Genomic DNA, 27,614 nt, shown 5'->3' with positions numbered 1-27,614 from the left:
TGTATTGTGCTAAATGTTCTTTTCACCAGCCGACGGCTACGTTTACGTTTCCAACGTCATCATCTGCAATAATCCCGGCAACCATCACCTTGTCCGGTGGAAAGCGATCCGCATCTACATCGCTGAGCGGGGCTTTGTGGTTCATCCACCCACGTGGAAATCGTTGGCCGTTCAACACCAACGGTCGAACGCGCATCGATTGAAGTAGCATCGTCGCCGCGCCAGTAACAGAAGCGCAGCAATCATCAGCAGCTAAATCAACTGGTGAGTCCGTTCTGTTTTTTTCGTTGAGTGTGGCGTCCGGCGAGGGCGCCACGGAGGACCGTTTTTGCCGACCATAAGGTCGAAGAGCATGAATTGCTAATATTTGGATTAGGCCAATAATTGTAAGTTTGGGTGTCGGCAAGACAAACGTGCGCACGTATCGTCGTATATGGATGCCCACCCTACCCATCAATGTTAGACAACCGGGTGCCAAGCTTTGCCGTTCCCCGCTTGCTGCATCGACGTAGGATTCATCAGGAAGAAACACAAGAGCACAGCACAGATAGAAGGTAGTTACGCACACAAGAATAGGACTAGGTAGAGAAAGATAATAAAGTGGAGTAGAAAAATACAAGCAATGGAAATTTATATATTAGTTATAATCAAATCTCAGCTTACTGTTTTCCGTTGTGAAATAAATGTTTGATTTGATTTCGATGTAATGTTGTCCTAGGGGAATTTACGTATTCTCGGCAACCTAAGCAGCGACCTTCTTTCTATAGCCTTTTTCTCTAAGGAACGCACACAAAGCTCCAACCTTCTCTAGTGAGAGCGAGTATTGTCGGCAACCAGTTTTTCTTCGGCAACCGTTCCAATTGAACTGCATGTCAAATTGAAACTGAAAGCACAAAGAATCGTTTGCATGCATTCAGCGAACTGTTTTCGTAAGAAAATCCAGTGAAAATAGTGTTTCAATTTGGGTTGCCGAAAATAGTCTGTCATGCCGAAGCCGTCATTTCCCCTATTTAAAATAAGAATGAGAGGAAGAAAGTGTCTTCACGTTGTTTCGGGTCCGTGTAATTCTGTTGATGTCTTCCGCGTGGTCGGAGTTTGACTTTATGTTGCGTACCTCTTTTGCTGCAACTGCACCTCTGGCGGAAATAAGTGGAACTACCGATGAGGAAAGCTTGACGTGTAACGTTTTAGGTTTGTGTGCTCTCTTACCGTGAGCATTGGGGAAATATTTCGACGTGTGAGAGATTATGCTGTTTTTGCAATAAAGCCAACCCGTTCAATTTCGGTGGTAGTGAGGCTGGCTCGATCTCTTCTTTTTAGGAAGATTACTCTTGGACTCGCCCTGAGGCAGTCTCATCCGGGCAAAACTAAACATGGCATGCGGTCTCCTTTACCGGAGTGGCGCTTAAGCCGCATACTTAACCGAAATCGACCAGTGACGGCTACAAAATGGAAGCCCGCGTAGCTCAAACGGATAAAAGATATCTAATAGGAATATTGATAAGATTTTAAAGGCAATCAATTTATCTAGTATTAGAATTTAAAGAAACAGGAATGATGGCAGAATCCTACGATTTTACATGATGATCCCAACAATGGCGATGGTGGATCATACGTGACTTGTTTCACGAGTGCGTTGGCGGTTTGCTTTCCATGGAAGGTTCCGGAAATGCCGAAGTTTCGACGGCCAATCCAGCTCGAAGGACCAAATCTCGAGTACTTTTTCAAAGGAACGTTTCAGCTTTTATAAACAATGCATTTGATCGTCAATTTGACGTAACTGGTAGCTCGTCCACTTTCAGGTAGGGGAAAATTTTCCCCTATCTGATGGTAGTGTTAACATGCGTGGGCGCGCTACCAGTTACGTCAAATCGACGATCAAATGCATTGATTACAAAAGCTGATACGTCCCTTCGAAAAAGTAATCGAGAAATGTTCGAATATCAGTAGGCAGAACAATGATTCTGTACTCAATTTCGATCGCACCACCAAGCACAACGAGGACTATCGCTGCTACAGTTCTTTCGGCGTTTATTTTCCTTACTTTTCCACTATTTTTCCATTTTCGAGAATATGGAGGACACACGTAAGTCCCTCCTTTATTCACTAAATTAACTATTTCACTACTTTTTCTCATTAATGCTACAAATACACATCAATTTTAATGATTTCGCTTTGGTTTCACTTGGTTTGTTGTTGTTCTGTTATTCGCTGATGACGGTAGTTATTGACGAGTTGTCGCACGAAGAAGAGGACGAGTACGATGAAAGTCGGTCTTTTTTATTGACTTCTTGCCGCAAGATTCACCAATACAACGTTGCTATTGTAGCTATCGATTTGTTTATTATTTTCAACCACGAAATCTGCTGTCTTGTCGACTTGACAGCGGTTTGTTTTTTTTATTTTCACTTGTATAAGTGAAACTGCTCACTAATACTAACGGTGGTAGAGAACTCTATAGTGGGTTCTTCCATTTTGCTATACGGTGATGAAAAACTACGCAGAATTAAGTACTTTTCCCTCATCTCCGGGGTCACCCAAATAAGTCAAATTTGAGTAAATTGCATATAGTAGTAGTAAAAATTATTAAACAAATAATTTTGACGTAGTAATCTCACATTTTACAATATAAATCTCCTACTCGATATAAGCTCATAAACCATCGACTCATGGAAGCTCAACTATTATTATCAAGGGGGTAAAAGCTACGGGGTGACAATCCGGGATCAAGAATAGACGACTCACTACAGTGTTTGACGATTTTTTTATTTTCAATTACAATAATCAGTTCTATAATATCATTCAACATTCCGAAATCTTCGCCTTGCGTGATAAACAATCACCGCAATCAATCTCCACAATTTTTGTTGATGGTAGTTCACATTTCTTTTGGCAAGCTCAGCTATCTGAAGCTGGCGAAAGCAAAGACAGCTACAATTTCTCTCTCAACTCGTCGTTACAAAAAATCTCAGTAGTAACCGAATGAGATATCATGCAGTGCAGCAGATCCACCCTGTGGCAGGGCGTAATCCTTGGCCAGCTGATCTAGAATGCTAGTGCTACGCCCTTGAGCTGGTCGTGGCTGGTAGACAGCTGGAGCAGGATGTGGCTGTGGTGCGTAGGCAGGTTGAGGTGCAGGCTGTAAGATAAGCAGGTAAAAAGCATTTGATTGGTGAAGCATAATTTAAATTGTGCGATCATGGAAGCTACTATGAGCTAAATCTAAAGGAGCTGATAATTACATTGGACTTTGGAAGCGGTGCTGGCGCAGCGGCAGCGAATGCCGGTGCCGAATAGCGGATCTTAGGCTCTGTTGCTGGTGCAACATTTGGGAAGGTCTGTGGTCGGGTGTCGTAATCGGGTTCTGGACGAGCGGGGCGTTGCTTGGGCGAGTAAACTACATCAATTGGGACGGCATTTGCGATCTGGGGGCGTGGAGGAACGGGACCAGTAGCCGAGCCGAAGTTAGAATTCTGCGTATATTGGAATTGTGGCTGCTGAGGGTGTGACTGGAATCTTGCTTGTGGTTGAGGCTGGAAGTTTTGTTGTGGCTGATGCTGGAAGTTTTGTTGAGCCTGATGCTGGAAGTTTTGTTGAGGCTGATGCTGTGGCTGGGCATGCTGCTGCTCTTCTTCGTAGTCGTAGTACTGTGGTTGTGGCTGGGGCTGTGGACGATGCTGTGGAGCTTCCTGCACTCGTGGTTTCGATGGACGAAGCTTCTGGAATCAAAGTGATTAATTGCCCGTAATAGTAGCGAACATTTGCGTCAAACTTACCTGTGGTCGTGGAGCAGGAAGATTTTCCTCGTAATCCAGTAGGGCATCTTTATTGGTGGTCTCATCGACTAGAGTTGGTGGCGGGACTGTGATTCCTTCCCCGGATGGCTGGAATCCGTATTTGTTTGCTCCATATTCGACAACCTTTACCTTGCCGGCTTCGTCGACGTATCCATATTTGCCTTTTACTTCACCGGTGGCCAATTTAGTTTCAATTTTAAAAGAACCATCGGCGCCTTCGTAACCGTACGTGTAGGACCCATCTTCGTTGTGTCTATAAATAGTGAATTAGTTTATGGAATAATATTAATTACTGATGACCATAACGAAACTGATTTCTATTTATTTATTTGTCATTAATCAAGAGTTGACCGGTTTGTTACAATGATAATTACATTTTACGTCCTACTGCTGAAAAATAAAATAAGCAAAACTACTAGCCTAAACAGTGTCTAGTATGCATTGTTATACTTTTGTGTGTTTGTAATTAACGATTAGAATTGAAGTTTTGCCTCACTGTGGTTTATGTCATTGTAAAGTCAATAGTTTCACTATGCTTATTGTTAGTTGCCATCTTCTGATTTAATGGTCCAAATTTAAATGCTTTTAAAAATTATATCATCAAAAAGTCATAATTTATGTTGCTCATGGAGTTGACTCCTTCTTTGAATCTTTAGCTGTTTTTGACAGATAAAGCTTTTGAAAATGTTACATCTTTCTTGGATTTGACTCCTTCTTTACAGAATAAGCTGCTCTTTGAAAAAACAAAATTATGAAAAATTTAATTGAAATAAGCACAAATTATTTTTCTCTTTAAGTTGAATCCTTCATATGATGTGCAGAAAAAATTAAATAGTTTTAAAAATTCAATTGAAATAATCACAAATAATGATTTTGTTAAAAAGTCTCACCCTAATATACAATGGTTTCATTTGTAAACGGTATCGTTTCGCAACGCATTGAATCAACAGAGCTTTTATCACAATTAAATGTTTATAAATCTACTTGGCAACTCCCAAATCAAAATTTATTTGCCATGAATAATCATCGCACAAGGTATTAAAAATATGCGCCATTAAATTGCATTATGGATTCTTCCAATCAATACTGCGAACCCATTAACTTTACAATGTCTCGCCATAAACTAAAACAATATTTTTACTCAATATGGAATTAAAACTCATAGGAAGAGAAAAAGGAAAGCAGACAGATTTAAAACAATATCTTTTTTCAAAGAGGTTTTTAGAAAAAGCGTTGTTAATGTATTTGTACCAGTCTACGTTGGTTGAGGAAATAAATAAATCCGAAAAATCTGCAATCTGAAATAATTTTTTTTTTAATTTTGACTGCTGGTCGATCAAATATTATCAAATTAGGTATAGTTATGAGTTATGAGCTTGATTGTCTGAGTTTTTATAAAGTTTAACCTTTTATAATCCCTTGAACTATTTTTTTTTTTTCAATTGTAGTCAAACCATGATTCTTTACATCGGTTCATAATTAAATAATTAAATAAGAATTAAATTGATTTTAAGTTCACTTTACAAGAAAATTGGCTAGTTTTTCAATTAAGCCGCTTTGGTTCTTCATGTTGTGGCCATGAGTTTCAACTTCTTCGTTCCTAAAATACTAAAAAAAATGTATAGTGTTTGTAAAATTATTTTTAAAATCAAATGTCTCCATTTAACATTCTAAAATGATGCTATTCGGTTGACCATATTTTTTATATGGAGACTTTTAGCCCTGGGCTGAGATTTTTGACTTTTTTTTTGTATCGTGGGTTTCAGTAAAATTTAAACGTATTAAAAGACTAATGTTATGACTAAAAATGAAAAAAAAAAAGAAAACTCATTTGGTAAATTGTGATTTACGAAATAACAATTTGAAAAATGATAGTCAAATAAGATTGTTTAAGTTTTACTAAAACTGGTGAAACTTCCTTTACTAAAACTGGTGAAACTTCTTTTCCTCTGCCAATCATGTCCAAAACAATTCCAATAAATTTTGACTATATGATCCACGAGTAGTCAAAACTTCAGAAATGTTTATGCACATATTGGAAAGTTACAGCACTTTGATTTTTTTTTAGAGACGCGAAAATGATAATTGATTACACGTTGCAATCTGGCTTCATATGACATATGAAAAGTTTCCCCCCTCCCTAGTACGACATTATATATTCCAACGACGCATTCCACGAAGGTGCAGGTGAATGCTTTGCTCGTTGGTGGAATACACCCAACCGAGAAATGTATGATTTTATTACAGATTTGCATGAAAAGTATGCGGAATTTTTAATGTTTCGTTACATGAACAGATCCTGTAATGTGGTCGCCGGACCGTTTTTAAAATAATTTTATATATTTTACGTTAGCTTTTTTTTCGAACAAAATTTGTTACCCCAAATGCACTGGGTCTAGAAAATCCTCTCTTGAAGGTTTTATACGAAAATATGCATTCTGGAAAAATTTGCTTGCACGCTGCAAAAATTGCCAATACATGTGTTGCATGAAACAAATGCAGAGGATGTGATAAATCCCACCTTACATTTGATGTAAGATACATTTGTTTTGCGTGTAAGTATGGAGTAGCTACCAACCCCGGACGTTTCCCCTTCTATATAGCAATGTGAACGCACAATTCTATCGAACGATGTAGCAGTACTCTTACGTATCATAAATATTATTTATAGCTTTCCAAATTGAAAATCAAATCTGAATGGTAAAGAAACGTCAATAGCCTGCAATTTACATCTTCCCTGGTTATCAAATTAATCCTAAACAGTCAACACTAATTTCATTGCTCCGTGCCGCGATTGCTGCTGTCTGTGCTGAAAAGCACGCGTAAAAGTAAGTAGAGACTCCTGGAGCGACGCAAATGGTATTGATTTTCCAATCAATAGCTCGTATTGTGCGAAGCTGCGCGAAAAGGTCTTGTCGCAATGTGAATGAAGCTTTCCTTCGAGTCCAAGGCAACCAGGGGATCCACGTTTTCCCACAGAGCCACGGGAAAAGCGTGTAGAAAAAAAAGGAATAGCACATTATCTCTTCTCATTGATTGTCGGTAGCATATTTTTTAAGAGGGAGGATTGTTCTCTGTCTAACGTACCAAGGCAGGTTTATTTTTGTATCTGGATTCCCGGGACGGTTGAAGCTGGAAAATGATAATTCTTCAGCCTTGCATCTGATTATGTTTCGTAACCGAAGAAGCTCTTTTCCAACTGCGGAATGTTAAGCAGGTCGGAAATTCTTCATCCATCATTTATGTATCTCCCCAGTAGCACATTTTCCGCGACGACTCTTAATGAATCAAAAGATGCGGAAAATTTCTTCCTTGGCTATAGCTATCCGATCCCAGTCTTGGAAAGAATGTTGAATAACTGACTGTGGGAAATCGATACCCAAATCCATTCGGATTTCTTTGAATCCAATTTTGCGCGCTTTCTTCTTTGCTCCGTTGATCCGCGGATTTGTAAACGAAACGCGAGGCTGCCAGAAGTTAGACTAAATGCAGATTGCCTTTCTGCTGGGAAATGGTGGCTTTTCCCCAGTCTCATTTGCAATTGCTTAATTGATAGAATGGCTTAATTAGGATCGGGCAAAGCGTTTTTCTTTGCGGGTGTAGGAAAAATCAGTGAGACAGTCGCTATGCGGAATTGAGATCGAAAAGTTTGTTTGGAATTCATTATGGCTCATTTTATTATCACTCAAATATTTTCATTGGAAATTTAAGAATGATGTGAATGTTAATATTTGTTTTCAATTTATTGTATATTTACTTTAACACTCTTGGGTCATTCGTGACTGGTCTGCGGATGAGATTGAACCTGACGACTTTGGCGTGAAAGTTATGGATGATAAAACTAAATAAAGCTTGTTTCACTTTCGGATGTATTTGCGTTGTGTTTGTAACGGAGTAATTCGTAGGTTGCATACTGGCAACTGTCGTGTATCTACTTTAACATTCTTATTCTAATTGCTCAAGGAAAACTATTTGGGAATTAATAGCTCTCCAATCAGAATTCAAAATAGGAAGCGCATGACAATTACCATTGCCGGCTACGCCCATCTTCTCCGTTACGGAGAAAGGAATGATATTGTTGATGTACCATCTACTTAACGGAAGGCCAGCGACTCACCGATGCCCCCATAGATGCTACGGAGTTGGAAAGTTGGGTAGGAGATGGGTCAGGATTCGCTTAAGCAGGCAATGTGACCATAGTAATTGTTTTGTTTTGGTGGAGCTTGGGAATAAACCCACGATCTTCTACTCAGTGAGCAAAAGCGGTAGCCGTCAAGCTAGCCGAGCTCCTCAATTTTAATTCCAATCCAATAAAATAAAATGTAAGCAAACAAAAAGGAAAGGTCTCACCCGAATGATCGAATTTACGGCAACTTGCAGCGACCGCTCATAAAATCATACACGCATAAATAAACTGAAGTTTAAAACTATCACTCGCGATGCCACACATTTCTGGACCGGGAGCACAAGTGAAGAAAAAACAAACAACGCAGATTGCGACATCTCTTCTGATGCTTGCAAACATGATGAATCACGTTTTCTTTCTCGATTCTAAAAGTTACCGGAAAGCGAGAAAACTACTAATCACACACGTATAACCGTCCGGGAGGCAGATCGCCAGCGCTAATCCGGTAAATGCAGCAGAAAACTATCTGTTTCACTTTCAGATGAATTCAAAAGGGTAAATTGATCACTTAATTCACGGTGTCTCTGGTAGGATGACATTATTATAAACATATCAGTATAGCTAAAAGACCCACCAAACGTAATCTTAGGTGCTCCTTTTTCGTTTCTTCTTCTTATTTTTCGCATTTTAAGCTTGTTGCTTAACGTATATAAGCTTACTGCATGTTCTAAACTTAGTGCTTTGGTTCACTTTCCCAGTTATTAATTGAGAGCTTTCGATGCCTGTACCATTTTTGCATTAGTATAATTGTGTGGCAATTTCAATCATATACTCTATGCCCAGGGAAGTCGAGAAATTTTCCAACCCGAAAAAATCCCAAATCGGGCTAGGAATCGAACCCAACAACCTCCAGCATGGTGTTGATTTGTAGGTGCACCTTAATACGGCCCCCTCTTTCGTTTGAGGCTAGTTTTAAAATTTTCTATCGGGGGTCATTTTTCCGTACATTGTTTGAGTTAATGTTTGGACGTGATGTTCACTGAAAAATTCGAAAAAATAAATAAAAATTGTCCTAGACCCGGTAGTGCATTTCCATACTAGCTTAAAATGAAAGGGGTAACCCGAAGCTTTCGTTTGGTGGGTGTTTCAGCGATTTTATTTTCTCTTTAAATATTCTTCTATTTCAGAGACGTTAACAGCTATTCTGCAGCGATTAATGTTGACATGCCTGGTTTTCGTCAATGTGGTTACAAAATTTTAAGATTGACCAACGACAGTTGAATTCCGCTCGTTGAGGTATTTTTAAGTGGACTACGTTTAAGAGGTTCTCGTTAACTGGGCTGTGGCACACCTTAGTTAAACGTCATTTCTGACAGTGCTGATTCCTTTTAGAGCGGCTCATGGAAGAACAATTTGGATAGTTGCTAAAAGATTTTGATGATAATAAACAGTCAGTGTATCCCTCAACCAATTATCAGCTTTGACAGCTCAGTCCAACTAACGAAAGCCTTTCACTATGAGCTTACCCCAACGAGCGCAAGTTGACTGTATTTGAAAAGTATGTTTATCTACTCTCGAACCGAACAGACAGAGAACCAATTGGACTTGTGGATGGCCAGTAGTAAAGGCCCAAACGCAATGTGGGCGGAAGCGGAACGGAAACGACAAGGTTGACAGTTGTCCTCAATGACATCAAGATGTCTAACCGAAGCAGATTTGTAGATTTCAATTCGTCAAGTAGGCGTACTCAGATCGGGCTTTTGCACGCCGCTACCGTTCTGTTTCCACTGTTACTGCGCTTGGGCCTCAACGGGAAAACCCGTGAGAGAGTGATATGCGTGTGGATTTGTGCGAAACGTGTCAGCAATTAAAATTCCTCATAGAATTAGATCAATATTTTTGAATTATTGGAAAATTATCAATTCCCGAGAGTAGACCAAGAAATTTGCGATTATTTTCAAAACTGCATACAACATTCATCATAGAGGAAACATGCCATCTGCCTTCTTCCAATTATGCTACTGGGTGTCCATAAAAAGGTTTTCTGGATATCCGGAATCACCTAAAAAGTGGTCATTTTCAGAAAGTGGTTCTGTAGCTCTGCGATTTTTTATAAAATGCATAGAATCCTGAGCAAAGTGAAGATATATCAGCACCGTTTTGATTCGTGATTAGTCAATGGTCATAAAATGCCTTTCCAGATTCGCAAAATTCACCGGGAAAATGTTCAATTCCTGGATGTCCCCAATCTTTTTTTTCAGGATATAATACAATATTAAGCATATAAGAAATATAACATCACTATACCGATTCTGCTACTGGGTGGCCTGTTTTTTTCCTTTTCGTTTTGTTGTTGCTGTCTCTTTTAAGATTCAAATACCATAAGATACATCACCAAGCAACAATTTTTGTTTTATTGAAGTTTTAAAAACAGTTTATATAACCAAATTATAAAACATTACCTTACTACCACATTGCTTTAGCAACCTCCTGTAAACCAGGTCCAGTTAATCATTATAGCTTGATGTGCGGTTTTATGTCAGTTTTATCACACTCTACACGTGGTTGTTAAAAATGAATGCATAAAACCTCCTCCTTGTCTGAAAGTTTGAACATCCTTTTGATGACTACCATACAACTCGAGGGGCGTGCCCTTCCAGGTATAAGTGCATGATATTTAAAATACGTCGTAGTAATTTAAATACTTTGAAAACAGTATTACTTTAAATTTAAATACTTTAAGCGGTATTGAAAGTAATTAACAAATGATTAACGATAATCCATGTAATGATTATTATGATGATAATTGAACTATATTGTAAATAATTTAAATTAAAGTATTGAATGCAGTAATGACAAGATTTTAATTATTTGAACAACAGGCTGTGTAGTATTGAAAAACTAGTGCGTGCCGCTTTATTACAAACGCATAAATTTCTCCTGAAGAAGTTGATAAAACATGATACAAAACATTTTGGCAACCTTGAAGGTTTTATGTTGGGTTTGTTTGGATGATAGTTAATATTGAGAAATATTTTATTGTGGTTTTATTCATACGATGTTTGATGTGAAATCATGATCAATGTCAGTTTGTGATAACCCAAGTAACAATTCAAGCTGAACATTAAGAACAGAAGCTGATTATTGGTTGATTTAAGGTGTACAAAGCTGATTAACATCAGGCTGAATATATAGTTGATTAGTAGTGCATGAAGCAAATTGTACCCCCATAATCCAACCTCAATAAGTCAGCTGTTCTAAAGATTGAACAAGCCTTATTTAAGCTTAACACAACTCCACAAATCAGCAATGCGTTACACATATTTTAAAGAAAGGAAAAGGAAAAAGGAGATTTTTAGGAATAGCTGGTAGATGTGGGCTGCGACAACGTCGGAAGTATACATTTGTATTCCTGTGTTTTGTCTGTTATATTGCACTGAAGTTTCAGACCACATTTCAAAAATATTAGTTGTTGTTTACAATTCTGCATTGCTGTGCTTCAAGTTAATGGTCATACCTTTTGCCACACATATGCTTAAATGGTCCAGTAGGTATGGTTGATGCCTGTGATTCAGCAACTGCCGGTTCGAATCCCAAAATCCAAAGGTAATTTTTAAACAACGTAAATATGTAAATTCAATTAGTCAGCAACAATTTAAAGCAGTTCCATATAAATGCATAAGATATGAAGCAATCTTCCATTATTATTTTTGAAATAAAACTAGAAGGCTGAACAAGGGTTGGAAAAGACTGTTATGTAATGCCTTAAAAAGCTTAAAATGTACATTACTATTCAGCTTTTGGCTGATTAAAATCACCAGATTTAGATGTTTAAAAGCTGAACAAAGGTTAACGTGGTCTATGTACAGCAATTATGCAATCTAAGGCTGAATTAAAATCGATTAAACAACACTTGTTAGGCATCAAATTGTTACCTGGGAATAGCTGATATTGTTGAATGTTGAAAATAAGACGACTTCATTACAATTTTGAACCAATTTGCATATGCTTCGGAGCATGCCGTGCAATATTTATGGTGATTATTATACCAAATAGTAGTACAAATTCAGTGTGCCATATGAATATTAAAATATAGGGATATTTTTAATAAGCCTACATTAGCACCATACATTAAAGAATCATTAAAAGATTAACTATTTAGTACAAAAATGTTCGTACTGTTGAACAATAACCAGTCACCTATTATTTAATCACAGAAAAGTAGACATAACACCAGCAAGTTGTTCATCAAACAAGCATTTAGCAGTCAAATTAAAAGTATTTTAGTTGGTAGTACCGACACCTGCGGCGCAAATAGTCAATTACCTTTTGACACACTACCGCCATCTGTTCCGCGTACTACCACTGTGTACACTGTGTTACTCAACAGATGTTGGTAATGTCTTAGTGACGATGTTTTATAGTGAGAAATATTCAATGAGATATGTCTGTGATTTAATTATGTTTTAAGTGTTTTATCGCTCATCATTCATATTCATATTCTCTTAGTTTGGAAATCTATAGCAAAACATAAACCTAATGGTGGTATCTTAGCATTTTCTAGTCCAATTTGAGAGTGTAACGTTATATGCTAGCTCTATAGCTCGCGTGCTGGTTTTATAAGGTACAGCCCGGGACGGGACTTGACAATCCAACTTCTCACTCTTCTTAATGTGTTTGATGAATGCACGTCGAAAATTAGTGCATGGGGTTTGACGGGGTTGACCAATGATGCCAGGATTGCAGAATAACTTTTTATTCTTATTTTAATTCGATTCGGAGTTTCTAACGCAGTTTAGCCCCTTGTACGTTATTTTTGCTTAACACAATAAAAATAACCATAAACAAACAAGAATATCCATCGCTTAAAGCACGCCATGGACCCTACTTTCCAACTTTCCTTTCGCAAATATGAGGTCGTCCATTAATTATGTCACACATTTAGGGGGGAGGGGGGTTTTGAAAACTGTGACGAGCCAAACAAAAAAAAATAAGGTTCATACAAAAAATGTTACAAAGGGGGGAGGGGGGTTGAAAATGGGCCAAAATTTGCGTGACATAATTAATGGACCATCCCTATAAACAATTAACAACGCCATTGACGTCAACATTGATTCAGGCATCACTGCACGCAAAAAAAAAAACCATCCCGGTATTCGTGAACAACAAATCACGAAAGCATGACTGCTAGTTCGTTTGAATTCATGACTTGGTTCCCGTTAACGTGATCGAGTAAATAACATTTTCATGAAATAAATCCCAAATCCATGAACTTAAGTCACGCCTGTTCAGCGCGACCATCGATTTCATAACGCTACAGAAAACACAAAATAAAATCATGATTTCGTGATCCATGAACCCATAAGTGTGATTTTCGTTCCTGAAATCGTGAATTTGGATCACATGCAATGCTGTAGCTGTCATTTTCAGTTGTTGTTGATTTTATCCTTATAGAGTGCTCGGATCAGGATTATTAGTGAATGAGCTGAGCCTTATCATCAGAATGGTGGTCCGGCACAATGGCAGTGGCTGGTACATGTCATCATACTGGCCGTTTTCGAAGAAAAAGAATCCCCGAATGCATCCGGTGTTCTTTCTCCCGCCACTCCGATGGAAGTGGAAGGTGGTGCTGATTTTTTAAGCTGAAAACTCGGCTGAAAGTGTGTTCATTCCATCTGCTGGACAGATACCTGCTAGCAGTTTGGGATGCGAGTAAAACCTGCATCGGCTTCCGTTGTTTTCATTCCACTTCCTCACTCCATTTAAAATATTGGTAATTATAATGAAGTTAACATTTAACACGGTCTCAATCCCAACGCATGAACATAAATCACGTTTGCCAGAACTAGATCATGATTTTCCGAACAGAGCTCCCGATTCTATGACTTTCGTGGGCTTTGCAGGCGATACGTTTATTTTGTTAAACAATGTTCACAATTTCATGAATTTTATTCATGGTGTACTTTCGTAAACGAAAAACTGGAGGTTGACGAATTTCGGAACGGATTTTTTCCCGTGTGCCAGTCAGATTGATGTGATCCCTCTATCCTTTTTATTTCAAGATTGCTAATGTCAAAACGACCAATCAGCAACTGGCTCTGATTTGACAGCAAATTGGCTCAAAATCGCTACCCGATTGTCAAGTCCCGTCCCAGGGTACAGCGAATCAAAACTAAACAAAAACCATGGCAAACTGTCAAAAAGTCAACATTCCAAGCGATCCTCACATTTTCTCTTGTAATCAAGATGTAAGAAATGCTCATTGGCTCCACTAAATACTTTTTCAGTACAAGGTTTAAAGCCGTAATGCCAATTCTGACCAATCAAGGTTGTAAATACTCATTTCAGCTAAAACAATGTGTTTTTTTTTTAATTATGAAATAATTAGATACTATGATCATATTTAGAATTGGTAAGACACAAGAAGAGGTTGCAAAGAATGTGTTTGACATATTAAACCTGTTTATTTCACTTCATGAGAGTCACAATCAGTGATTTTTCACACACTCACTCACTCACTCACTCACTCAGCGATCAGCAAATCACTGATTGTGACTCATAGAAAGCTAAATTTACAGGTTTTATGTTACAAATGAATACTTTGTAATCTCTTCTTGTAAGTTACAAGTAAAACATGTCATCTACCATCTTTTGGTTTTATTATTCCGAAAAACATTATTTTAGCTGAAATGAGTATTTGAAAGCTTGCTGACCATCTCCAACCGGATTTTTTTTTTGCTTTATTATAGAGACTTTCAGCCTGTAGCTGGTTCGTCTCTTTCCAACCGGATTTACTGAAACTGTCTGCGTAGTTTTAAGAAGGGTATTCAAAAGCACTGAAAGGGTTTTCAATTCATGTAACTGAATCGAACTGTTTACGTGCGTCCTCATCAGTGTCAACGTCATTCTTGAAGGAATCGCTTTTTTTCAGGTACTGTATTTTCGGCATCCGGAATGACCGCACTTACATGCGTCGTTTCCACATCATGTTGTGCATTTGCGTTGATGTTGTTTTCCGTTGATAAATCAATTTTTTGCCGAACTTTTCTCTTAAACGTTCCACTCGATTTATTTCATTTCCCCGTACTTATTTTCGAAGTTTTTTTTTTATATTGGTAACAATTTTCAGAATGTTTTTGTAATTGTTGTAGTATATTTTTTATCTGTGAATCTAGGGCCTCTGATAGTTGAAATGAGGCTTTAAGGAAAGTATAAGAGTGCTTCAAGTTTTATATCGGTCATGAAAAGTATGCCATAAAACATAATTGCATGTTTTGTTTTGGTTTTATTATTCAATTATAAGTAGTGGTACAGAACCACCTTACAGCTACCGTTAAAACTATGAAGTCTGAGTTTTAATTAAGTAGTCATAAAACAGTTTTATAGACGACTTGATAGCCTGCTCTTATGAAAACCACATAAAACCGTAGTATAACCACAGGCTGCTAGGGATTCTATGATAAAACAAGGTCTTTCAAATTATCCACCTAAAAATTTCCAAATGCTCAATAAGAAAGGGCTTTTATACTTTTCCCATTATTGAAAATGGACTACTTTTATAGCGAATTTTATGTAAATTATTGCAGAAGTACAAGCTCTTAGTAGAGCTTGAAATTGAAACGTAGAAAAAATGTCTTCTATAAAGTTGGTATTTGCTGTTAAGCAAACAATTCCATGGGTATTAGTTTTCAACTCATATAATTGATTAACATTTATAATGTGGAAATTATCTCCCAAGCCAAGCAGGAAATAAGACGGCTTCGACACTTCTTTACCTATTCTTTTCAGGGGGGTAAGTGAAGTCCTTGAAGGCTGGTTTTTTTTTCTCATGAAGATGCATCATTTTCCAGATCATCGTATTCCAAAAACTTAATACTCTAAGACTTCATTGCTTATTAGTAAAAACGTGACGATAATAGGCAAAGGTTTGTTGAAGCTGTCATTTCCCTAGTAGGCGCCACATAGTATTTCACGTCATCCAAGGATACGTCAAGAAATATTCGATTGTTGAAGCACTCAAAAGTTTAAAAAAATTTGAACAAGTTCAATAAATGTAAAAAAAGTAAACGCATCCAACAACAAAGGCACCCTCATAACTAAAGTAAATTAAATTTGATTGCTGGTACCGTTAAACGGGGTCACATTGATAGTTTTTTGATGTTTATTCTAAATATTGTTTACATCAATCCCTGAGGAGTCAATTCGATAGTAATATGTTTAACGAAAATGCACTACTTTTTTAATCTTGTGATCGAACATCAGTAGTTTGATTTGGGGTTGCTTTGATAATGCTCGATGAATGTAGAAAAACATGTGTGAATCTCAAAAAATTTAGTTCAAGAGATATGAAACTTTGAATGATTATATAATCAGAAACATTATAAGGAATAATATGACAACATTGAATTTGTGATGGCAATATCAGAAATACATTTCATAAGTGATGGTTTGAGTGCTTTTTCAAACAGGAAAAAAGCAAGAAAATGGTTTTTCAATATGTTTGGCAAACATGTAACAAAAACTTTATAAAAATTATATGCGATATAAAGGGACATTCCCTAAGCTATCATATGGAACCAATGTTTCTAATTCGAAAAAACGCACTATCAAAGTTACCCGCATTATCAAAGATACCCCGTCTTACGGTAACACTTTTTGATTAAATTTCTATAGGCACAAAGTGACTAGTTTGCCTCCGGACCACGGTATTTACTTTAAATAACTTTAACACAAACAACAACAACTTCACCATGGCTCAAGATCAGTGCCCTTGAAAATTCTGAGGAGATTACTCCTCGAGGCATAAGCTGAATTGGCTGCTGCTTGTCCAAACAACAATCTATTTAAACTGGATTTTGTTGACCGGTTTTCGAAGTAAACAAACAAAGATTTCTCCTAGGCCTCATTATGCTCAACAGGAAGCTTCGTGAAGTTGATATTTATTCCAAGGATGGTATCGACACTTCAGAATCGATCTGATTTAAACAGATGGTTGGATTTGAACGATGTTGGCCATTTGAAGGACTGATCGCCAAATGGAAATTACGACCAATATTATTTTTGGATCTCTAATCAGATCGATAAGATTAGATTGCATTTAACATCAACAAAAATGCACTGTATTTAGAAATCATATCCAAAAGGAACAAGTTAAGCTTAACCTTCCTAGTGCATTAGGGTCTTTTTTAAAAATAGCTGCAACTTCGGAAACAAACATTTTTCTGTTAAAATAAGCTTTCAGCACTATAGAAAGAGTGACACACTGTGCATTAGGGTAAAAAAAATTAAAGGGTTGTGTCCTAGACACGACCGCAGTATGACGTAGAACCACACAAAATTGATATTTTTCATGCATTTTTGACTATTATACTTTTTCTTAAAATTTTCAAGTATTTCAATGTTTCGGTTATGGTTGACTCAAAACAATTTACACATTTTTCTTGACAAATATCCATGTGAAATTCCACATGATTTTCATTTAACCGCACATAAACAGAATCCACTCAGAAGTACACATGAAATTTATACGCAAATGAATAGTATGTGTGGTCACGCATGGTTTTTATATGTACATATATTAAGTATGTGGCTGACACATAGATATTGATTTGTTGATCACGTTGCAACAACCCAGGTATGGGATTTGGGGGGGGGGGGGGGGGGGGGGGGGAAGGACAGGTTGTTTTGTTGATGAGTGGGGGGAGGGGTACGGAAAGATTGTTGGTGAGTGGGGGGGGGGGTATGAAAGGTTGTTGATGAGTGGGGGGGGGGGGTAGGAAAGGTTGTTGATGAGTGGGGGGTTAGGAGAGGTTGTTGAGGGGGGAGGGGAGAGATTGTTGTGAAGGGGGGAGGGGGAGAGGTTGTTGTGAAAGGGGGACGGTGTTTACATACATAACTTTTCCTCATTGTGGTCACGCTGTGATCCACCTTTAGCCGCTGATTTGGTCCTGCTTACTGCAGGACCAAGTGCCACGCCGTCCGAAGTGACAATGAGCAAAAGCATGACTGCAGCGCTGTTTTATATCTTTTCCGGTTCAGAACCTGATAGGATTTCCCACAGTTTTTATGAATGGGGCGGAGCAGAAAGTTTCTTTTGTGCAGAATATGTAAAATAGGATGGACTTTGGATGTTAATATAATTGCATTAATAGAGGCACCAGATATGTTTCACCGTCAGTTGTGTGTAATTCACCAACTGAATGTCATCGAACATGTTTTTCAAGCAATTTGTGGTCAAATTTGAAAGTTTCGGTGTGGGAAGAAATTAGGGGAAAAACTTGTTTTTCGAATAATTGGGGTTTGTTTAAAATTTATTTTGCGGAAAAAAGTGATAATCAAGGTCCATGTCTTTTTCGGGTTATTGTTAAGGGGGAGGGGGTTTTACATGAACGTTTTTTCAAGTCTCATTCCTTTACATGCACGTTTTTTCAAGTCTCATTCCTCATTGTGGTGGACACGCCGCGATCCACCTTTAGCCGCTGACCTAGTCCTGCTTGATGCAGGACCTAGTGCCACGCCGTTCGAAGTGGTAATGAGCAGAGACATGAGAGCAGCGCTGATTTATATCTTTTCAGGTTCAAGCAGAATGATGTGCAACCAAGTGGTATTCGTTTATGATGACTGGGTTTGGGAAAAAGGCTTATTTCATGAAATCAGTGATAAAATTATCATTTGTACATTTTCAATAATTTAAATACAGAAAAATTGGAAAAATATTTATTTCAACAGGTTCGTAATGTAATATCCTATCGGTTGGCGTATTTAGATTTTAATTTCATCTATAAATGACAAAGTTACAAGCGTTCAAAACCTAACACTCCTTCACCACACATATTTTTTGATTTGCACCCCAGTATAGTCGACAAAGACGTAGTTCTACGTCAAAAAGACCCAGACTGCAACTCGCTCCCGAAAATCACCGATTCTTGATAATTTGTCTCAAATGAAAGATAAAGGTTCCAAGAATAGCATCCTGCCCAGGATTTCTCCAATTAGGCCATTTAGGTTGCCTGGAACCGGTTCCAATGGGGTACTTCCAAAACGTCATGTATTGGTATCGTCCGACAGCTCAAAATTTATGATTTTTCATGCAGAAGTAAATAGACATCATACCATGGACCACATCCAGACACTTAATGTTTAAATGTCTTGTTTAGATATTCTAGAATATTCTAGATGAAGAACTGGAATGGTTTGTCACTGGTTTTCCCACCATACATGGTTAAATTATATGTAATATCATTAATGGTTGTAAGATTTGATTTAAAAGTTAGTTTAGCACAATTGCTCCATTTACGCCGTGAAGTATGCAATAGTTGATTTATGATGCATTCTGGATGGTATGGTACTGGATGGCTTCCTGTACTACAAATTAGTACATGCTGCATGGTATGGTACTGGATAACTTCAGTGACATACAAAAAAAGTCTGAGCCTGAGTCTGAGTGAACATTAAAGATGTATTTTTATAACAACCTAAGTTTTATATTTGGGATGATGAATACAGGCTCTTGGTTTTAAGGACTCTGGAAAATCTGTAGAAACCTTAGGTCAATTACCTACTGTCGTAGCATTTTTAAGTTGTTCGCAAAGCCAAAAAAGCTGACGAACAGCGCTAACACGGTAAGAATTTTTAAAAGGTACGAAATATATTGGCAGCTTGTTAGTTTGGTCGGGCAAAACCGAAGGAAACTACAGTCCATGGTCAATGCGTTTAATGAAGCTTATGTACGTTTTGATTTTTAAGCTGCATTATCTGTTGACTTGCTTTATTTTGTTTTTTGTGTTTTGTGTTTTACAGTTTGGATATTATTTTTTTTAAAGGAACATGCATAAAGGACATTGAAAGTTTTCGAAAAGGATATAACATTATATAAGGTGAGTCAAGTGATATGCAACCACTTCAACCAAAATCTCAATATTTGTTCCTACAATTTTTAAAGTTCTAACCAGTTCAATTATGTTTGAAACGTATTCATTGAATTTATTATAAAAAAAAATTAGTCAAAGTTGAACGAAAAAAATGTCACTCTGGCCTTTGGTGATTCAGTTTTTTGTTGTTATTTTGACAAAGTGATATCTTTACAGCATTTTGGATTACAAATCTAATATTTAAGTCAATACTCTTGTTTGGACTCTTGTTCAAAAGCTTTGTAATAGTTGGGATACAGAAAATTGCGGTTTACTTAAAATCGTAATAGTTCAATGCCGTTTACGGATTTTAACGAGTTTTGCTGGAAGCTATAAGGGAGCATACTTTCTTTATAGGATTCGAGTCTTATCAATCGTTTTGAAATGATAAAGAATGTACTCACCAGATAGTGCTAGGAACTTCAAATAGTTCAAACAATTTCCTAAAAAATATGTGTCTGTGTTGTAAGCACCAACGGCCAAATTAAAAAAAAATCGTCATACTTCGACTAAATTTTTTAATATAATATGTTTTAAATAAATTCAATGAATACGTTTAAACTATAACTGTATTGGTTACCGTTTCATAAAAGTTGTACGACAAAATATTGAGATTTAGCGAAAATACAGATTAATTGACCCACCTTCCGGTAAGCAAATTTGGGTGAACAAATAATTACTAATAATGATTTTCAAATATCACGACAATAGTTTAATAATAATATGGACAATATAATACAGGTATGAGTAAGTATAAGTAGGTATTAGTTTGGACAAAAAACATGAAACAATCAACGTTATGAAGTCTTCTACCTTTTATTAGAAAAACATCTTATATAATCTGCGTTTTAAAACATGATTTCCACCTTATATCAGCCACTACATTTACTGAACTGCGTTTTTTTTTTACTTACGTTGCAATTATTGTATCATGTAAAATAATACATATCAATAACTAAACAATAACTAGACATCATTATATGAATTTCATAAAGTCACCAACTTAATACATAAAGGGAATATAATGACTTGAAAAAAGTTTTGATTCAATCCAGTTTTATTATGTTAGTTAAATACTGAGATAAATGTAAGACAAATACTGTGATGCAGCTTTTAAACCAAAATTAAATTTTAAAAGAGTTAAAACGACGTATGGCAGCTTTTCCTATACTGTATGATTTGTAAGCACTCTGTTTGGATCAATATAAAGCTACATTTTAGCTTGACATAGAGATAGTTTGAGCAACATTGTAACTGCTAGAGTAAATATTTACATATTTACATAGTAAACATAACATCCTGCCAACATTTTAAAACTTTTTGTTAAACTTCTTTCCACCAACAAAGCCACTGCCTGTGGGTCCAGTGCCAACACTTTCGCTTTCTCCTCCTGTCTGTTGCTGGTTCTGTTTTCGGGCTTGCAGCTTTTGCTCCTCAGCGTCATCACGCGAGCCTTTGAGATGGTAATTGGAGCGTGTATTGTTACTAGAATGTGACTTGCAGCTGTTTCCGGCCATAAGGAAGCATCGTTTCCGGCTACCACGGTCACTTTTTCGAAAGAAGAAGTAATGAAACGAAAACCGGGTTTAGGAACACAAAGACAAAAGAGCCACACTCCCACTGGATCGGTGGTGCCGGGAGGTGTTAGTTTAATGGAAACATGCATCCAGCAAAAAAAGACAGAAGGAGAAAGAATGAATGGCAGCAAGCGGACGCATCATGCAGTACTTTGATTAAGTGAATCTGTAAGAGTGGAAATTTTAATCTTTTAATCATATGATTGAATCCGGTTTTAAAAGTATTAGCATTTAACGGTTATGACTCAATCATACGGAATTTATTCCGCTTGCATGAAACTGGAAAATTAACTAGCCTTTCACAACACAAAGCATAATTAGTGGCAAAGTATTAGATTAGTGATCCGCAGCTGGTGGCACCAACACCTTCCATCAAGAGGGAAAGGGCTCACAGGGTTGCCAATCAATTAATTACCTGTTGATCTGCTTGAGAATCGGGATCGGCGTTGGCTTTGGTTCTGCTGCATTGGTGCCGATCCGCAGCGGGGCTGGCCGGTACTCTTGCTGGTAGTCCTGCTGGGCTAATGTGATCCCCACTAGACACGCCACCACAAGCTGTGGGAAGAAGAAAATTATGCGTGAAATTTAAATTGCGAAGATACTCATCGGACGTGAATGATTTTGTGTATGGTAGGTATATGAACGTGGATTGATGAAGTGCAAGAGATGATGCTGGTATGTATTCATAATGCTCTCGGAAAGTGGAGTTCTCTATTCAGGGATGGATACAATCAATATTAATATTAATTGAATTGGTGTAAATTTATTCCCGTCGTATAAATTACAGGATACTTTCTGAGAGTATGCTTGGTCGTTCGAGGATGGAAAGCTGCACGCACAGAGAAAAATTGATCTTTTCACACGATGGAATCCAACGTAAACAAAGAAGACATGCAATATTATTTATGTTCTCCGAAAAATGTGCAACTCGAGGAAAAGTACGTTTAATTGAACTGATTAAATTTAATGTCACACGTGACAATCGCTAATGCCAGTGCATGATATATGACCTACATTTATAAGCATTTTTCGTAGAGTGCATGAAAGCACTTCATTTTGCAATACTGTCGTGGAATGAGAAAGTGACGTAAGCGCCACCATGTTCAATTTCAACTTTTCACCATATTCGAGTTATGCATCCTTAATGACACCCAAAAATCTTTAACACCTTAATCAATGACACCCAAAAACACGTTCATACTTTGGCTTTGTTTAGATCATATTAAACAGGTTCAGTAATAATTTCGATGATTTTCGCAACCATTGCGAGTTTATACAAAAATATCTGTTTTCTGACTAATTCACTAAATGGATTTACGTCACATTGATATCTCACTGCAGAATAGGTAGTGTAAGGTATCAGGACTGAAGTCACGGCGCAGTTAAGAACAAACACAAATGTAATCTCATAAAATCTTAGATACATCCCTGTGTGTGTCCGCTTGCCCGAAGTGGAATCAGGAAGCATGATGATATATCGATTTGACGGGAATTAATTATTCCGATTGCAGCCATAAGGCACGATAGCTAGCGAGAGAAAATAGTGTTTCACTATACATTATTCATAAGGCACATAAATTCAGTTGGTAGATACAGGAGGGAAATTAGTGCTGCGTATTTATTCCGTCACCCTGGCTGATAAAGCGGGTGAAACAAGCGAACTGAAATCAAATCGATTGAAGAGATAAAACAATACCGACTGTGAACCCTTTCGCAAAAGAGTCCATTAGGCTTGAAAACTATGGAAGAGCAATGTACAACCAAAAATCGCTTGCCACCAATCAATCGATCACGATGACGAGCTGAAAGCAGCGCGTCACGATGGTGAGTGATGTACCTATCTGCATTCTCCGCTTACATTGTGCTGCAACCCTTACTCAGATAAAGTGCATACGAAGAGCACCATTAATCAACACACTTTTGCATTGGAGGGTCATAAATTTTCTCTCCTATTTCAATTCAGTGTTGTGGGTGAACCTACATCGTCGATAGGCGATGGCTGTATTTGAGAAGGGAAGTAAAGCCGTTGGGTCCTTGGTTCATGAGTTGATGGGTCGATAGGAAGGGTCCAGGTGTGGGAGCTACCTGCTTGGCGTCGGTAGCATTGGTGCTCAGCACGAAAAAACAAGATAGTCGGAAAACAAATCAAGGAAGAAAAAATGGGATTTCCCTTGTATCGCTCTAACTTTGGTTTTGTTAGTCTAAACGCTGAACAAATTTAATATGTGGTTGCCAACGATTAACTGTTGTGATGAAATTGGTGTTCGCATAATCAACTATCAATAATTTATTGATAACCCTGATGCTCCCGAGAGAAATTGTTATAAAAAGCAGTATTTTACACCGAAACAAGCCGGTTCACAACTACTTATACATGGTTTTTCTTGAATAGGATTTCTATAGTCCTGAAAATCGAAGGAATGACCTGAGTGTTTAATAAATGCCTATTATTATTAGATTTACCCCCAACGTATCATTAATTAATGCAATGTGTGTGTGTGTGTGTGTGTGTGTGTGTGTGTGTGTGTGTGTGTGTGTGTGTGTGTGTGTGTGTGTGTGTGTGTGTGTGTGTGTGTGTGTGTGTGTGTGTGTGTGTGTGTGTGTGTGTGTGTGTGTGTGTGTGTGTGTGTGTGTGTGTGTGTGTGTGTGTGTGTGTGTGTGTGTGTGTGTGTGTGTGTGTGTGTGTGTGTGTGTGTGTGTGTGTGTGTGTGTGTGTGTGTGTGTGTGTGTGTGTGTGTGTGTGTGTGTGTGTGTGTGTGTGTGTGTGTGTGTGTGTGTGTGTGTGTGTGTGTGTGTGTGTGTGTGTGTGTGTGTGTGTGTGTGTGTGTGTGTGTGTGTGTGTGTGTGTGTGTGTGTGTGTGTGTGTGTGTGTGTGTGTGTGTGTGTGTGTGTGTGTGTGTGTGTGTGTGTGTGTGTGTGTGTGTGTGTGTGTGTGTGTGTGTGTGTGTGTGTGTGTGTGTGTGTGTGGGTGTGGGCCTTAAGAATTTCAAAGCACCAGCAAATTTTTCCAGCGACCATTTTTGATTGATTAGAGGGCGTATCTTTGGAAAGGTCCCAGCACACTTCGAATGATGCGGAACATTACAATTAAATGAGGCTTCTTGTGAGAAGAGCAAGTATGATTTAACTGTATCGAAAACGAGTACCTCATTACTTTTCCATAGTAATAAGACACTATGACATGCACTTAACAAAGGACAACCATAACACAATATCACATCATATAAATGTGTTGGTCGCAGTTATTATGACCCGGACAAAATAAAATAAAATAAAATACTTTTTTAATGAGTTGATGCCTTAATTGCTTAATCTGGTTTTGAAACAATATTGCTAGAACCTATTTCTGAAATTATTTCATGATATGTTTCCTCTGATGTCATGCTAATGCATATATTTTTTGTTATAAAGATCATAATTCTGTATGGCTGAGTAATGTTCAATTACCCGGGTTATCAACCTGGCAATGGCTGATATTGTCGGAAAATTAGCATATTCTTGGCAGCGTTGAGTGCTATTAAACTTTACCAAGAACTAACAGTAGCTTCTATTGAAATGCTTGCAAATTTTAATCTTTGGTTTTGGTGCGCTATAGAAAGTTTCCTCTTGAATTTCTTTAATAAAGTTATCTCTCTCTCTCCCTATTGAATTCAACCTTTACTATAAGACCAGCAGAATTCTGTCAAAATATTTCCAACAACAGGTAAGAAGTTATTGGAAGGCATACAAATGAACATCTTTCTGAAATTATCCAAAACCGTTGAAGCACTGGAAACTTGATTGAGCTACCGGCAAGCTTGATGGAGCCTCGCTCGCGAGTTTGAAATGAGCCGAGCGTAGCATTTTTCTGAGGAGTAGATTTCCTACTGCCAAATCATTCCACTGAGCTTCAGAGCTTGTGAGCGAAGGGGGATAAAATGAGAGTGAGGTTTGATACCATTCATGTTCATGTTTTCTCTGTCTGATGTTTTCTGTCAAAAAACACAGTGAAGGGTACATTTATTCATACAAACAGGCAGCCATTACCAAGCATGGAAAGCTGGATAGATTCCAAAGATAAGCGGAGGCAAAGTAGAATGTAGCCAAACAAACTGTCAGTGTAGCAAAACGAGCATGACGTCATAATAATGTTTTTTTGCGGGGGAAGTTATGTAAAATTATGAGCACAAAACGCTTTCCATACTCCACAAAAACGGAAGAACCACTGCTCGATTAATTGTTGCAAAGATTTGCTTTGAACTTAATTTTGAAGTTTTGCGCACGAAAGAAAACAAAACAAAACTAAACTGGACAACGAAGAGCGCTATGATGGCCTAGAAATTTGTCACGAATGGCAGTAAGTTAATTTTTTTTTAAGATGCCGAAACATTTTTTTTGTGCCTCTTCTTATCTATGGAATCTATAGTATCTATAGTCCGAAGGGCCTGATCGGAATTTTAATACAGAGCCGATGAAATCGACTCAAAATTGAGTGGTTTTTCACTCATAATCGCACACATGTAGCTCACTCATGACTGAGTAATATGTTCCTCGCTTTTCCTCATAAATCTGCTCGAATATGAAGAAAATCGACCAAAATTTTACTCAGTGTAAGAGTATACTAACAGACTGAGTAAAATATTTCTCGATTTTATTCATATTCGAAACATATTTCCCAGAAAACCGAGGAAAATTTTACTCAGTCTTCGAGTGACCTGCGTTTTTTAGAATTTGAGTGAATGGAACGCAACTGTAAGTCGAATTCGACGCACGTGAGCCTTATGAAGTTAAATAATATGTCTAAAACTGCTGATAAATTCGTAATCTAATAAAATTCATTACATATTCATATTAATATTTGAAATAAACATTACTGTTACTATTGTCCACTGAGTGACAATGATAAGAGAGAAATCGATTGGTTTTTTTAACAGAAGGGTAATCACCCTGTCTTTCAGAACCTACCGGACAAGCACACACTTTTGAACAGAAAAAATATACTGTACATACACTCTCTAACACACTTTCATCAGTAATGATTTTTTTTCCTTTGTTCTATAGTAGTTTATCCCGTGTCCTTAGTTTAGTACATGTCGTATTACTCCATCACTATTAATAAATGATGAAGTATTCGATTTTTTTTTACAGTTGTCATTCTCGATTTTTTTTTACAGTTGTCATTTCGCAAGGATCCGACTCTAATTGAAAGGTCTCGTTATTTATACCCTTCGGAGTGTTAGAACACCCTCCAAAGGCGCGCCCCTTTGTCAATCAAAATTGGATTCCTTAGCAACAAAATTAAGGAATGACACCGATAATGACCATGCATCAGAACCCTAGTCTTAATCACTTCAAGCTAGGGAACAACGAATAGAAGATTAGGAATCACGTATATGAAGACTAACTAACTCATTTTTTCCTTGTTTCAAGATCATCCTCGGTGGACAAAGCCGAGTATTGTCACTATCAACGAGGCATAAAAAGTAACATGGACTAAGATGTGTTCCTTTGATTACTGAAAAATCCTGTTCCCCTAGTTTGAAGTAGTCAAGACTAGGAATCGGTGGTAGATCTTACATCCCGTAACGTACCACGAAAAGGTGATCTACCCATGTTACGGGGAATCAGTGATGATTACTAGAGACGCAAAAGGAATTATAGTCATTAGGTATAGTTCATTTTACGCGATGACAGCAGCCAATTTGCCTGATTTAACTGATAATATTGGTGCTAATTCTATCAGCGGGAAGGTAACTGTAAAAGTTCACGAATGAATTGAAAAAATCAGTACGTCAGAAATGTCTCGTGAAATGGTCTTTTTCCCCAAAACCTATAAACAGAATCATATTTCAGTTAATAAGCAAAACATTGCATCACTTTCTACAGTGCATTTTAGAAATTCGTAGTTTGTAGCAAATACCAAAATTTCAATCAATTCAGGAAAGTTTCCATTAGCTGGTCATGTTGTTTATTGTGTCGCCAGCTCCGGACAAAATATTCGAACAGCTGCATGCTTAAGAGCCTAAATTTATAAAGAGACGACATGAATATTGGGAAATCGATTATCTGTCAAAGTCGTAGGAAAAGTTATTCCAATCGAGCAGAAGACCTGCCAAATGGATAAAATGTCGCCTCTTATCCAATTCAGTCTCTTTATACAGCATGCATGCATGCATAACGAATGTTAAACATTCGCGTTAACTACACACTTAGAAATTATTATTTT

General features: G+C 37.5%; 1 protein-coding gene across 1 annotated transcript in view; it reads right to left on the bottom strand.

Moving 5' to 3' along the window:
- Window positions 1-2,912: 2,912 nt before the first annotated feature.
- Window positions 2,913-27,614, bottom strand: part of LOC135709970 (tyrosine-protein phosphatase non-receptor type 23-like) — a 50,764-nt gene continuing 26,062 nt past the window's right edge. The window contains exons 2-5 of the mRNA XM_065232423.1: window positions 21,825-21,964; window positions 3,777-4,050; window positions 3,243-3,719; window positions 2,913-3,139 (exon numbers count right to left, since the gene is read on the bottom strand). Coding sequence (XP_065088495.1) covers window positions 2,969-3,139; window positions 3,243-3,719; window positions 3,777-4,050; window positions 21,825-21,964 — 1,062 coding nt within the window. The 3' untranslated portion in view covers window positions 2,913-2,968. The remainder of the gene's footprint in view (window positions 3,140-3,242; window positions 3,720-3,776; window positions 4,051-21,824; window positions 21,965-27,614) is intronic.

The sequence above is a fragment of the Ochlerotatus camptorhynchus genome, unplaced genomic scaffold, assembly GCF_037179485.1.
Source record: "Ochlerotatus camptorhynchus isolate MF236.1 unplaced genomic scaffold, CSIRO-AGI_Acam_v1.1 ptg000369l, whole genome shotgun sequence".
NCBI classification, from domain to species: Eukaryota; Metazoa; Arthropoda; class Insecta; order Diptera; family Culicidae; genus Ochlerotatus; species Ochlerotatus camptorhynchus.
Note: the sequence above shows the minus strand (reverse complement) of the source record. Positions and strands in the feature narration are given on the sequence as shown.